The sequence below is a fragment of the Apodemus sylvaticus genome, chromosome 20 (genome assembly GCF_947179515.1).
Source record: "Apodemus sylvaticus chromosome 20, mApoSyl1.1, whole genome shotgun sequence".
Lineage (NCBI taxonomy): Eukaryota > Metazoa > Chordata > Mammalia > Rodentia > Muridae > Apodemus > Apodemus sylvaticus.
The window spans coordinates 57,764,083-57,779,652 of NC_067491.1; the positions used below are offsets into that span (position 1 = coordinate 57,764,083).

Here is a 15,570-nt window from a genome sequence, read left to right on the forward strand (position 1 = left end):
AATTTGGTATTTTCTAGTTTGAAAATATATGCTTCAACTGTATTATAAAATATAAATAAAAGAGAGGTAAAAAGCAAAAAATAAGAATACTTCAATATACAACTAAAATAAATCGGCTCTAGGTATGAGATTTTATGGGTGTTTTCATTGTCAATCTGACACAATCAAGATTTATGTAATAAAAGAAAACCACAATTGAAAATCCTTTGAAGAGCTGGACTGTAGCAAAAAGTTTTATACATCCTCATGTTTAGTGGTTGCTGTGGGCTGCGCTGCCTCACTGGGTTGGTGCAGCTCTGAGGAGGTGATCATAAGCTACATAACAAATCAGGTCAAGGAAAATAGTAGAGGCAGGGCAGGCAGCCCCACACCCCAGTGGACTCAGCTTCAGTTCTTACCTCCTTATTCTACCTTCAGTTCCTGCATGTTTTCCTCAGTGATATATTTATAATGTATAATGTGAAAAATACCCTTTTCTCCAGAAAAGGATACTCTTCATGGGGTTTTTCGAAACGAGTATAAACCTTAACTTGTGTGATTATTCACTTTAGAATACTCATATCTCCATACCACAAGTGAAAAGGGAACATGGTTGTAATAACAATCCAATGAATTTGAAGCATAAAATGTAGTAGGGTAAAGGGAAACTTGACCATGCATTCATGATCAACTTCATTTCCACCAGGTATGGATCAGTGTGTGCACTGTCCAGAAACTCATTATACAAATGCAGAGAAGACACACTGCCTGGAGAAAACTGTCACCTTTCTGGCCTATGATGATCCCTTGGGGAAGGGACTCACATTCATGTCCTTTGGATTTTCTACTCTCACAGCTCTTACTATTGGAGTCTTTGTAAACTACAGAGACACTCCAATAGTCAAGGCCAATCACAGATCTCTCAGTTATATCCTGCTCATCACTCTGACCCTCTGTTTCCTCTGTCCATTGCTCTTCCTTGGTCTTCCACACACAGCCACATGTATCCTGCAACAGAACGTGTTTGGACTTCTGTTCACCGTGACTCTATCCACTGTGTTGGCCAAAACCATCACTGTAGTTATGGCCTTCAAGATTACAGCTCCAGGAAGAAAGATCAGATGGTTGCAGATATCACAGGTCTCTAAATGTGTCATTCCAGCTTGCACTCTGATACAAGTACTTCTCTCTGGCATATGGCTGGGAACATCCCCTCCCTTTATTGACATGGATGCTCACTCTGAACAGGGACACATCATCATTCTTTGCAACAAGGGTTCAGCTGTTGCCTTCCACTGTGCTCTGGCCTACCTGGGAGTCATGGCCTTGAGTAGTTATCTCATGGCTTTCTTGTCCAGGAACCTTCCTGACACATTTAATGAATCCAAGTCCATGGCTTTCAGCATGCTTGTGTTCTGCAGTGTATGGGTCACGTTCCTCCCTGTCTACCACAGCACCACTGGGAAGGTCAGGGTAGCTATGGAAATGTTCTCTATCCTGGCTTCCAGTGCAAGCATTCTAATTGTAATCTTTGTCCCTAAGTGCTACATTGTTTTGTTTAGGCCAGAATTAAACACACTTCCTCGTAACAGGGATGAAAGACACCACAGGGGCAAATATTTACTTAAAACATAGTTCACATGATTCTTCATCTAAACTGAATTTCACTGGATCTCTACCGTTCTGACCATCACATATTAGGTCACATGTTTTCCTGTGATGGCTTTGTGGGTATGGCCTCTTCTCACCAGATATTATATTCTGAGCTTAATTCCCTGGAACCCCATGGTGAAGTAAGGAATTGATTTTCTGAAGTTGGACTAGTGCATTTCCAGTCCCCAAAATAAGTAAACATATGTAATATAACTTTAGAAAACCCTTTTGAAAACAATCATAACATTGAGATATGATTGCATGAGCTCTTATTGTTTCCACTGACTTAAATAATTAATTTTTCCTATTGAAATCTCTCACATTTTGCAGTAAGGACACTCTATTCACCAAATCATGTGATGGTCCTGGGGCTTTTTCTTTAAGTTCTTATTTCTAAATCATATTAATTACTTCAACCAGTGGTGTTTTTTCCTTTAAGGACCTTTTCATTTCTCCCAGTGCTGACTATGCAATGTCTTTCTGGTGGCATTGATTTCTAACAGTTTCACATGTCAGGAATTTCACACTGTTTGACTGCCACATAAAACTTCATACCAAAACATTCCTCATAAATTTTCATATTTTCAAATCTTTCAGTACTGTTCTTATTTCAACTGAAGTCCTGAAACAGCAATCAGCAGAAACCATGGCATAGCTAAATGTGACTCATCTTGATGGCTGTCCTGCTAAATAAGCAATTAGTTCTCTGAGTCTGAGGTCAGCATCATGTGGGCGAATACCTGACACTGCTTTACATTATGTACAATGTGTAACATGATTATATTGACCAATAAAATTCTTGTTCCTCTAGAACCATAAGTTAATTGTGACATCACTCTAACCATTATTCTCTACCTTCTTATCCAAAATTATGAAAAGTGTCCTTTAAACTCTTCCCACCACATTTTGAAAATTTTGTGTATCTCAAAATCTAAAATTATTTCTTGACACCATATGAGGATAACAGTGGATTAAATGCTGAGTCTTTGCAAACAAACAATGTGCTCTAAAAATTATGCATAATTTTTTAGCACATAGAATTCTTTACTTTTAAAATCTATTCAAAATGTGGGCATGTAACCCACATTTTTCATACTAAGTTAGCAGACCACTTACCCAAAACTCACAAATGTAATGGTTTGCTCCTAACATGAATTAAAATTTGCTTGACCATCTTAAACTTGTGGTTCACGAGCTCTATAACTCTGTGAACCTTTAATATATTCCCAAATATTCTGGTTACTCCAATAATAAAATTATTTTCATGGATAATTCATCACAATAATTCTGCTACCATTATGAATCATTAAATAATTATCTCCTGATTCAAAGGTATTTGGTGACTCTTGTGAAGAGTCCTGTGAACACAGAGGGGACATGACTCAAAGGTTGAGAATCACTGCTCTCACTGAATTTATAGTAATTTCAGAACTTCAAAGGCATCTTTCTTTACTTTCAAAGGAAAATAAACTAACTCCATTATACTCTCGTTTTCTTCCCTCCTTCTTCCTTCTTTCCTTCCTTCACTCCTTCCTCTCTGCTTCCTCTCCTATGTTTTTCCTTTTCTACTGATAAAATCTTCCTTGAAGCCAAAATTATCTATCTTCAACTAAAAGCTACTTGTCTAGATAACCATCAGGCGCTTTGGCAGTCTAAATCTTTTAGGGGAATATTTTTTATTCTCTCTGAACCAAAGACTGCTATTAATAGCTATAATGGACTCATTTATTTATTGTACTTTAATTCAGTTTAAACATTTATTACCAACTCACATATTCACCAACCATTGGCAACTTATCCCTTTTGTTAAAAATTGATTCTTTTCTTAAACAAAATATCCTGATTACAGTTTTATCCCACTCTAATCTTCCCGGTTTCTCTCTATTCTCATCCCTTCTGGATCTAGTCCATTTCTTTTTCTCATTAGAAAAGAATAGGATTCTACAAGATAAATACAAAACATAGTAGCAAATCATATTAAGAAAAAAAGTCCATCTCATTGGACTAGGACAAGGCAAATCAACCTAAGGAAAGGAGACTAAAACAATTCTTTTTTATATTAATTATTTTAATTGTAAACACAGATATTTACAGTTAAGGGTCTTTATGGAATGTAGAGTTTCATGATATTTAACAGATGTCCTAGAAAGGTTGAGACTCAGTCTCATATCTGTTTTATGATATAATTAGAAATTGTACTTAGCAAGTCTCTTTGTGATTATTTGTTCTAGTGGTAAAGCTACCAATGGTACTTCATATTTTTTATTTATTATTATCAGTATTATTACTAGTCCCCAATTTATTTTTACAGTTCAGTCTCTATCCCTTTCCCACTCTGCCCTCTGACCTTTCCTCACCCCATTCCTCCACCACAGTCTCCAAGGGAATGGCCCAACCTCCAACTCCCCCACCCCTACCACACACCATCAGGCCTACACATTTCCTGGGACCTCAAGTCTCTCAAGTGATAGGTGCGTCTACTCTCAGTGAGGCCATTTCAGTGAGTCCTCATGTGTGTGTGTGTGTGTGTGTGTGTTTGTCTGTGTCTATGTGTCTGTGTGTGTATGAGGGGCTTTGGGCCAGCTAGTGTATGCTGCCTGCTTGGCAGTTCATTGTCTGAGAGATCTGGAGGATCCGGGTTTATTGAGACGACTGGTCTTCCTATGGGTCGCACTCCTCTTCAATTATTCCAGCCTTTCCCTAATTCAGCTGTATCTTAGGATCAATAATAGTGTCAGGAGGAATTCAGCTCAACTCAGCGAGCATGCCGGATGCCTCTGCCCTTGGTAGCTGGTGTTCAGCTTTTGACAGCCTGCATTTTCACGGGGATCCTCCCTGTTAAGTGACTGCGTGCCAGCATCCTCCAGCCAATGCTCTGCACTGTAGGGTCCCACAGGTCCCAGATGTTCTGTTAGAGGCAGAAGTTCCCAGTGAAAAGGCAGGCTCACATCCTGAGCACAGCAGGGCTCTGCTTGTACAGATCCTCTGTTTGGCCTGACTGCAGCTGAGCTGAGCCTCTCCCAGGCACCCATGCCTGCCTCTCTGCCTCACTGCCCAGTGCTGGCAATGTTCAGCAGGCCCAGAGACTGTGGGTGTGGGACACGTGCCTGTGACACTGGCACTTGGCGGCTGAGGTAGTAGAATGGGGAGTGTGAGACCAGCTTGGGTGACAGTGATTCTCCTGTGTGCCTGCGCATGTTCATGTGTGTGTGTGTGTGTGTGTGTGTGTGTGTGTGTGTGTGTGTGTGTGTGTGTGTTTGCATGTGGAGGTCAGAGGGCAACCTCAAGTGTCCATTCTTAGATGCTTTCTTTGTTTCTTTCTTTCTTTGTTTCTTTGTTTCTTTCTTTCTTTCTTTCTTTCTTTCTTTCTTTCTTTCTTTCTTTCTTTCTTTCTTTCTTTCTTCTTCTTCTTCTTCTTCTTCTTCTTCTTCTTCTTCTTCTTCTTCTTCTTCTTCTTCTTCTTCTTCTTCTTCTTCTTCTTCTTCTTCTTCTTCTTCTCCTTCTCCTTCTCCTTCTCCTTCTCCTTCTCCTTCTCCTTCTCCTTCTCCTTCTCCTTCTCCTTCTCCTTCTCCTTCTCCTTCTCCTTCTCCTTCTCCTTCTCCTTCTCCTTCTCCTTCTCCTTCTCCTTCTCCTTCTCCTTCTCCTTCTCCTTCTCCTTCTCCTTCTCCTTCTCCTTCTCCTTCTCCTTCTCCTTCTCCTTCTCCTTCTCCTTCTCCTTCTCCTTCTCCTTCTCCTTCTCCTTCTCCTTCTCCTTCTCCTTCTCCTTCTCCTTCTCCTTCTCCTTCTCCTTCTCCTTCTCCTTCTCCTTCTCCTTCTCCTTCTCCTTCTCCTTCTCCTTCTCCTTCTCCTTCTCCTTCTTCTTCTTCTTCTTCTTCTTCTTCTTCTTCTTCTTCTTCTTCTTCTTCTTCTTCTTCTTCTTCTTCAATAAAACAAGGTCTCTCATTGGCCTGGAACCTAACCAAGTCCCTAAAACAGTGGTTCTCAACATGGGGGGGGGGGTCACAACCCCCACAGGGGTAACGTACCAGACATCCTGCAAATCAGATATTTACATGATGATTCATAATGGTATCAAAATTACAGTCATGCTGTAGCAATGGAATAATTTTATGGTTGGAGAGATGGCCCAGTGGCTAGTGTGCATGGTAACTCATGACTGCCTCTTAGCTTCATCATCAGAGGTATCTGATACCTTCTTCTGACCACTGGGCACTGGGTACTGTACACGTGTGCCCATACACCCCCTCCCAAATCCCATACACTTAAAATAATAGAAAAACATATTTATTTATTTATTCACTCTTATTTATTCATTCATTCACCTGGTTTATGCCCTCTCTCTTGGTCTTCCCCTCACTCAAGAAGACAGGTCTTCCCCCCTGTCACCCATCTCCTTCTCCTCTTAGAGGACCTCCCTCGGGTATCCCCCACCCTTGTGCATCAAGTCTTTGCAGGATTACGCATATCCTCTTTCACTGAGACCAGACAAGGTAACCAAGTTAGGGAAACATATTTCACAGCTTTAGGGATACACGCCACTCCACCTGTTGGAAGACCAACATGAAGACCTAATTATACATTTGCTACATTGCATGGGGAGGCCTAGGTCCAGCCCATTCAAACATCTTTGGTTGGTGATTCAGTCTCTGAGAGCCCACAGGGGTCCAGGTTAGTTGACCCTGTTGGTTTTCCTGTGAGTTCCTATCCCCTTCCAGGCCCTCAATCCTTCCCCCAACTCTTCCATAAGATTCTTGTAATGGCTGTTCCTGGTTGTCAGCTTGACTGCATGTGGAAAGAACTACAATTCAGAATTGAGGGGCATACTTGTGATCCAGGTCTTGAGGCTGGAAGATACAAGTTTCTGATTTGGATCTTAGCATGGAGATCTTGAGGCATAGTGGCCATGAAAAGCTTAGGCACAGGCAAGGTGGTACACGCCTTTAATCCCAGGGGACTGAGGCAAGGAGATCTCCGAGTTCCAGGTCAGCCTAGGACAAAGCATGTTCCAGATCCAGGTGTGGTGGCATACTCCTTTAATCTGGGCCACACCTTCTGCTGGAGACCTACATAGGGACATTGAAGGAGGAAGATTCACTCTTCTTCACCCACTTGCACTTACTTGCCAGCACATCTGTTGGAACCTACTTCTACAGAAGATCAGCTGAAACAACCAGCCTCTTGGGGACTGAGCAACTACTAGATCCTTGGACTTCCCATCCACAGCAGACCATTGTTGCGTTAGTTGGATTACAGACTGTAAGTCATCACAATAAATTCCCTCAATATAGAGAGACAGTCCATAAGTTCTGTGACTCTAGAGAATCCTGACTAATACAAGTCCTCCAGTTCCATCCCATGTTTGGATGGTTCAGTCAGCTTCTGAGTGGACCCTTTCAGAGGACAGTTATGCTCGGCTCCTGTTTGGAATCATAACAGAGTATCATCGTAGTGTCATGGACTGGTGCTTGTCCGTGGGTTGTGTCTCAAGTTGGGCTGGTTATTGGTTGGCCAATCCCTTAGTCTCTGCTCCATCTTTACCCCTCCATTTCTTGTAGACAGGATAAATTTTGGGTCAGAAGTTTTGTGGGTGGGTTGGTGTCCCTATCACTTCACTGGGGTTCCTGTCTGGCTACTGGAGGTGGCCTTTTCAGGCTTCATATCTCCACTGCTGTGAGTGTCAGCTAAGGTCGTCCCCACTGATTTCTGGGTGTCTACCCCATCCCAGGTTTTATGTCCTTGTGATGCCTCCAGCCCCCAACCCTGCGAGTTGCAGATTTCAATTTATTCTCCTGGCCTTCTGGGCCCTTCTGTCTCCCCACCTGCTCCTGAAAACTGTATCACCTCATTCACCTCCCTATCCCCTCTCTCACCCAGTTCCCTCCCTCCGTCTATCTCCTATGACTGTTTTATTCACTCTTCTAAGTGAGATTCAAGCATCCTCACTTGAACCTTCCTTCTTGCTTACCTTCCTTGGGTCTGTGGAGTGTAGCATCGGTATCCTGTATTTTATGGCTAATATCCACATTGAAAACAGCGCATAGAGGAAAACCCATAGCTATGAGTCATTTCCCTGTTCCCCAACGAAAGAAAAAGATGGAGAGAGCATACACTATCAGCTTAACAGCACACCTGAAAGCTCTAGAACAAAAAGAAGAAAATACACCCAAGTGGAGTACCCAGCAGGGAATAATCAAACTTAGAACTGAAAATAACCAAGTAGAAACAAAAAGAACTACATGGAAACCAACAAAACCAGGGGTTGGTTCTTTAAGAAAATCAAAGGGAGGCATAAGGACAGAAACTGAGGAAATGCAAAAATATTATTAGATCTTACTACAGAACCCTATACTCAACAAAACTAGAAAATCTGGATGAAATGGACAATTTTCTAGACAGATACCAGTTACCGAAATTAAATCATGATCAGACAAACTATTTAAATATTCTCATAAGCCCAAAAGAAATAGAAGCATCCATTTAAAGTCTCCCAACAAGAAAAAGCACAAGACCAGATAGTTTTATACCAATATTCTTCAAAGTATTCCACATGCAATAAGGGCACATGCTCCACTATGTTCATAGCAGCCCTATTTGTAGTAGCCAGAAGCTGGAAAGAGCCTAGGTGTCCTTCAACGGAGGAATGGATACAAAAAATGTGGTATATTTACACAATAGAGTACTATTCACCCACTAGAAACAATGAATTCATGAAATTCTTAGACAAATGGATGGAGCTGGAGAACATCTTACTAAGTGAGGTAACCCAGTCTCAAAAGATCAATCATGGTATGCACTCACTGATAAGTAGATATTAGCCTAGAAACTTTGAATACCCAGGATATAATCCACAAATTAAATGATGTCCAAAAAGAATGGAGGAGTGGCCCCTGGTTCTGGAAAGACTCAGTGCAAGAGTATAGGGGAATTCCAGAACAGGGAAATGGGAAGGGGTGGATGGAAGAACAGGGCCTTGGAAGAGGGCTTATGGGACTTGCAGGGAGTGGGCACCCAGAAAAGGGGAAATCATTTGAAATGTATATAAAAATATATCAATAAAAAAATAAATGAAAAAAAAAGAGAAACTTGAAGCAATCCCACTAAAATCAGGGACTAGACAAGTTTGTCTACTCTCTCCTTACCTATTCAATATAGTACTCGAAATCCTAGGCAGAGCAATTAGACAACAAAAGGAGGTCAAAGAGATACAAATTGGAAAGGAAGAAGTCAAAATATCGCTATTTGCAGATGATATGACAGTATATTTAAGTGACACCAAAAGTTCCAACAGAGACCTCCTACAGTTGAAATACAACTTCAGCAAGTGGCTGAATATAAAATTAAGTCAAACAAATCAGTAGCCTTTCTCTACTCAAAGGATAAACAGGCTGAGAAAAAATTAGGGAAACAGCATGCTTCACAATAGTAACAAATAATATAAAAACCTTATGACTCTAACCAAGCAAGTGAAAGATCTGTATAACAAGAACTTCAAGTTCCTGAAGAAAGAAATTGAAGATGATTTCAGAAGATGGAAAGATCTCCCATCCTCACTGATTGGGAGGATTGATATAGTAAAAATGGCCATCTTGCCAAAAGCAATCTGCAGATTAAATGCAATCCCCATCAAAACTGCAACTCAGTTCTTCATAGAGTTCGAAAGGGCAATACACAAATTTATTTAGAATAACCAAAGCTTCAGGATAGCAAAAACTGTTCTCAGCAATAAAAGAACTTCTCTGGGAATCATCTCCATCCCTGACCCCAGGCTGTGTTACAGAGCAATAGTCATAAAAACTACATGGTAGTGGAACAAAGACAGGCAGGTAGATCAGTGGAATAGAACTGAAGACACAGAAATGAACCCACACACCTATGGTCACTTGATCTGTGACAGAGGAGCTTAAACCACCCAGTGGAAAAGAACATTTTCAACAAGTGGTGCTGGTTCAACTGGAGGTCAGCATGTAGAAGAATGCCAATGGATCCACTCTTATCTTCTCATACAAAGCTCTAGTCCAAGTGGATCAAGGACCTCCACATAAAACCAGATACACTGAAACCAATAGAAGAGAAATTGGGGAAGAGCCTTGAGCACATGGGCACAGTGGAAAATTTCCTGAACAGAACACCAATGACTTGTGCTCTAAAATCAATAATTGACAAATGGGACCTCATATAATTGCAAAGCTTCTGTAAGGCAAAGGACACTGTCAAGAGGGCGAAACTGCCGTCAACAGATTGGGAAAAGATCTTTACCAACCCTCCATACAACAGAGGGCTAATACCCAATAAATACAAACAACTCAAAAGGTTAGACTCCAGAGAAACCTGTAGCCCTAGTAAAAGCAGTGTACAGAGGTAAACAAATAAATCTCAACTGAGGAATATCAAATGGCCGAGAAGCACCTAAAGAAATGTTCACCATCATATGATCAGTGGAGCAGCTGGGACAGGAGCCCTCCTCTCACCATTTGTACCAGGGAGCCCGGCAGCTCCACTTCTCTCTGTGCACTGCCCACCAGGAGAGTGGGATCTCCCAGCAGAGCCTTCACTTCTGGAGGTGAGATCCACACTTTGTCTCCAATAACTGTCTGGAGGGGAAAGGTTAGGAATGCACACGGCATCCAGTGGAGCAGCTGGGACAGGAGCAGTCCAGTCACCATCTGCACCCTGGAGCCAAGAGGCTCCACAGCCATCTGCACACAGATCCTGTCAGAAGAGTGTTGGTCTCCTAAGAGTGCTGACACAGGCTTACAGGCCCACAGGAGGGACAAGCTCCAGCCAAAGAAAGGAAGAACAATGAACACCAGAGATAACCAGATGGCAAAGGCAAGCGCAAGAACATAAGCACCAGAAACCAACGCTACTTGGCAACATCAGAAACCAGTTCTCCCGCCATAGCAATCCTGGATACCCCAACACACCAGAAAAGCAAGAGCTGGATTTAAAATCACATCTCATGATGCTAATAGAGGACTTTAAGAATAACATTAGTAACTTCCTTAAAGAAATACAGGAGAACACAGGTAAACAGATAGAAGCCCTTAAAGAATTACAGAAAAACCGCACTCAAACAGGTGAAGGAACTGAACAAAACCATCCAGGATCTAAAAATGGAAGTTGAAAATTTAAGAAATCACAAAGAGAGACAACACTGGAGATAGAAAACCTAGGAAAGAAATCAGGAGTAATAGATGCAAGCATCACCAACAGAATACAAGAGAAAGAAGAGAGAATCTCGGGTGCAGAAGATAGAAAACATTGACACAGCAGTCAAAGAAACACAAAATGCAAAAAGCTCCTGACTGAAAACATCCAGTGTAGAGAGCCTTATTGGGGTGCCATGCCACCTGGCAGGAACTTGACATTGACCAAGATGAAGTTCTTCTCCCAGCCTCTGAGTGGAAATTCCTCTGTTAGCCATAATCCTCTCCACCTAGGGTAGAGCACTCAGACCAAGGTGAAGTTCTTTGTTCCTCCAGATTTACAAATTCCTGAATTAAGCAGGTGACCCACCCAGCTGCCTGAGCAGTGGAGCCAATGCCAAGGGAACAGCCAGACCAGTTCCCAGAACACACCCTGGAATTTGGGGGAAGAGTCTTACCTGAAACCTTAAAATTCTGAGTCCTCCATTAAACCTTGAGGCTTTGAGCAGGTGCTGTTGTCTTGGTCTCCTTCTCTTTTCCCCACCTTCCCATACATCCCCAGCTTCCCTTCCAGGGAACCTGTTCGACATAACTGCTGGCAATTACAGATTGGCACCTGACCAATATCCAGACACAGGAAGGTGTCTTGAGGCGACCCTGTCTCGGCGAACCTTTGCAGAAAATAGAAAAAGACAGTATCCTGCATGGGGAGCAAATACAGGAGCTAAATACTAACACTAGTCTAAAATTTCATCTTTTTGAAGCTGTTGTTGTCAGTGCAGAAGGATAGGGGCTAAGTGGGACAGCGTAGACCCAACACTGAGCTTGCTTAGGAGGTGACAGTGGGAAATGGGATAGGAATTTCAAACCAGGTGTTTGTTCGCAGCCTTCAAGAGCTGCTTCAGGAGAAAGGAGTAGGGTTTGAAAAACAATGGTTAGAAGGTTTTTTTAGATCAGATAGATTCTTGTTGCCCATGGTTCCGTGAAAAAAAGAACTTTATATAAGAGAACCTGGGAAAAAATTGGAAAAGCACTAAGAGCCACCAAGGCAGATAATACTACCCTCTGCCTCCGGATGCTTATAAAAGATGCTACTGATGAAGAGATCTCACAGGCACCAGATACCACACTTGAGGAATCTCAAGAAGGAAGCCTGCCAGAGAGGACTTCCTCAGAAAAGAGTCTTCTCAACCCTAACTTAGAATGATATAGAGACACTACTGATGAGCTAACATTAGAGGAGGAAGCTCATTCAGATGAAGGAGCTGCCTAATATTATGGTGAGGATTGGCCTCCTAGTGCACCTTCTGCTCTGCCTGTGGCCTCTACTGTACGAGATGATACTAAGATGGAGATGCAATTACATAAATTGGAGTTTGAAATTAAATTGCAGAAAGGGAATCAAGTGCAGGAAGGAGCAGTGATCCTGAGACACACCAATCACCACTAGAAAGAGCTGTAAGTCAGGCTCACAGGGAAAGGCAGGACACATCTAACTTTGTCGTTGAGATCATAGGCCAGCAGAATATAGTTAGACAATATCAGACCTTGGAGTTCAAAGTGATAAAGGAATTAAAGACAGCTGTGGCACATCATAGCCATAGCTCCTTTTCCACAAGCTTTATTGAATACTGTGATGCAGTCAAGCTTAACCCCACAAGATTGGAAGATTTTATGTAAGCCTACTTTGTCAGGAGGAGATATCTTGCTTTGGAATTCTGAATGGCGTGAAGCTAGTAAGAGAACTACCGGGATGAATCAGGTAATCCAGATTGGGACACTAACATGCAACTAGGAGAAGGTCAATATGGAGGCAATGCTAATCAGATTGGGTTCCCTGTTGGAGTGTATGCACAGGTTGCAATGGCTTCCCACCACTCGTGGAATCAATTACCAACTAAAGGGGATCTCAGTGGAAGTTTAGCAAGCATTAGACAGGCACTTGATGAACTTTTTCAGGATTTTGTGGATAGGCTACTGAAATCAGCTAACAGAATTTTTGGAACTTCTCAAGCAGAATCTTTGTCTCACAATTGTCTTATGAGAATGCTAATGCAGCTTGTCATACCACCATTACACCTTACAAGGGACGGATAGACTTAGCTGGGTATATTTATTTGCCTTTGTGCAGAGATTGGGCCTTCATACAATCAAAGTCTAGCTATGGCTACAGCTTTGCAAGGAACCACCATGCAAGTGATACTCTCACAGAGAGGAGAGAATAAAATGTGTTTTAAATGTGGAGGTTTGGGTCATTTTAGAAGTGATTGCCCTAGGAACAGAGGCGCTGTAAGTGGGCAATCAAGTTATCCCCAGGAGTTTGTCCTAGATGCAGGAAAGGTAATCACTGGGCCAGGCACTGTAAATCTAAAATATATTCAGGGCTGTTCTGTGTCGGGAACCAGGCAGAGGGGCCAGCCTCAGGGAGAGGGGCCAACCTCAGGCAGAGGGCCAGCCTCAGGCAGAGGGGCCAGCCTCCCCCCAGATGCCCACAGCAAGCATTTTGTGGGGCCATGAGGCCGCTGCCAGGCCAGGGACATCTGTTTTTGAATTTTCAGGGCAACACCAGGCAGCTCAGGATTGGACATTTATTCCACCTCCCATGTTGTATTAACCCCAGAAATGGGAGTTCAGACCCTGCCTACAGGAGTTTTCGGATCTTTGCCTGCAGAAACTTGTGGATTGCTTCTAGGACAAAGCAGTACTATTGTAAAAGAACTGGAGGGTTATCCAGGTTCATAGACAATGATTATGAGGGAGAAATTAAAATTATGGCTGCTTCCCTTCATGGTATTATAGCTATACCTGCTAACCAAAGAATTGCTCAACTTAGTTCCCTTGTATCAACTAACTACCTTCCAGATTCCAGTAAGAGAGGACAGAGTGGCTTTGGTTCCTCTGTTGTGTACTGGGTTCAATCTATTACTAGTAAGAGATCTAACCTTAAATTAACAATTGAGGGAAAAACCTTTGAAGGATTAGTAGATGCTGGAGCTGATGTGACAATTATTAGAGGACAAGACTGGCCTTCAACTTGTCCCTTGTCAGACATGCTCACTCACCTCTGAGGGATTGGTTATGCCAATAACCCAAAGCAAAGTGCTAAACTTCTAACCTGCAAAGATGAAGAAGGCAATTCAGGACAAATTCAGCCTTATGCCAAATTTGCCTACTACCCTTTGGGGGAAGAGATCTCTTGTCACAGGTGGATTTATAGTGTGTAGTCCTAATAAGGTAGTGGCTACCGCTTTACAGTAAATTGCTTTCACTGTGTTTGGGTATGGGCCTTGAACTCCTGATCTCTCCAAGATTTTATCATGAAGGGATGCTGAATTTTGTCAAAAGCGATTTCAGCATCTAATAAAATGACCATGCCGGTTTTTTTTTTTATTTTGTTTATGTAGTGGATTACATTGATGGATTTGCATATATTGTACCATCTCTGCATCCCTGGGATGAAGCCTACTTGATGATGGTGAATTATTGTTTTGATGCATTCTTTGATTCGGCTGGCCAGAGTTTTGTTGAGTATTTTTGCATCAATGTTCATAAAGGAAATTGGTCTTAACTTTTCTTTCCTTGTTTGGTCTTTGTTTGGTTTAGGTATAAGTATTATTGTGGCTTCATAGAATGAATTGGCTGGTGTTCCTTGTGTTTCTATTTTGTGGAATAGTTTGAAGAGTATTGGTATTAACTCTTCTTTGACGATCTGATAGAATTCCCCACTAAACCCATCTGGTCCTGGGCTTTTTTTCCCCCTTGGGAGACTCTTAACAACTGCTTCTATTTCAACAGGATTAATGTAACTATTTAGATGTTATTTAGATGGTTTATCTGATCCCGTTTTAACGCTGTCACCTGGTATGTGTCTAGAAAATTGTCCATTTTGTTCAGATTTTCCAATTTTGTTGAGTATTAGCTCTTGTAGTAGTATCTGGTGATTTCTTAATTTCCACAGTTTCTATTTTTTTTTCCATGAGACAGGGTTTCTCTGTATATCCCTGGCTGTCCTGGAACTCACTCTGTAGACTAGGCTGGCTTTGAACTCTGGAATCTGCCTGCCTCTGCCTCCCAAGTGCTGGGAATTAAAGGCATGTGACACTACCGCCTGGCTAGTTTCTATTGTTATATCTCCCTTTTCATTTCTGATTTTATTAATTTGGGGAGAGCCTCTGTGCCCTCTGGTTAGTCTGGCTAAGGGTTTATCTCTCTGGTTGATTTTCTCAAAGAACCATCTCCTGGTTTCGTTGATTCTTTGTATAGTTCTTTTTGTTTCTATTTGGTTGATTTCAGTCCTGAGTTTGGTTATTTCCTGAAGTTTACTCCTCTTGGGTGTATTTGCTTTCTTTTGTTCTTTAACTTTTAGGTGTGTTGTCAAGCTGCTAGCATAAGCTCCATTTTTTTTGGAGACACTTAGAGCTCTGAGTTTTCCTCTTAGCACTGCTTTCATTGTGTCCCATAAGTTTTGGCATGATGATGTGTCCTCCTGTTCATTAATTTCTATAAAGTCTTTAATTTCTTTCTTTATTTCTCGCTTGAGCAAGCTATCATCGAGTAGAACATTGTTCAGCGTCCCTGATTATGTATATTTTTTGCTGTTTTTGTTTGAACTAAAGTCCAGCCTTAGGCCGTAGTGATCTGATAGGGTGCATGGAATTATTTCAATATTCCTGTATCTGTTGAGACCTCTTTTGTGACCAATTAATTATATGGTCAATTTTGGAGAAGGTACCATGAGGTGCTGAGAAGAAAGTATATTCTTTTTGTTTAGGGTGGAATGTTCTATTAATAT

At 41.8% G+C, this 15,570-nt stretch overlaps 1 protein-coding gene across 1 annotated transcript in view; it reads left to right on the plus strand.

The window, feature by feature from the left end:
* The window catches only part of LOC127671022 (vomeronasal type-2 receptor 116-like), a 42,008-nt gene extending 40,394 nt beyond the window's left edge, over nucleotides 1-1,614 (plus strand). The window contains exon 6 of the mRNA XM_052165688.1: nucleotides 686-1,614. Coding sequence (XP_052021648.1) covers nucleotides 686-1,614 — 929 coding nt within the window. The remainder of the gene's footprint in view (nucleotides 1-685) is intronic.
* Nucleotides 1,615-15,570: the final 13,956 nt, after the last annotated feature.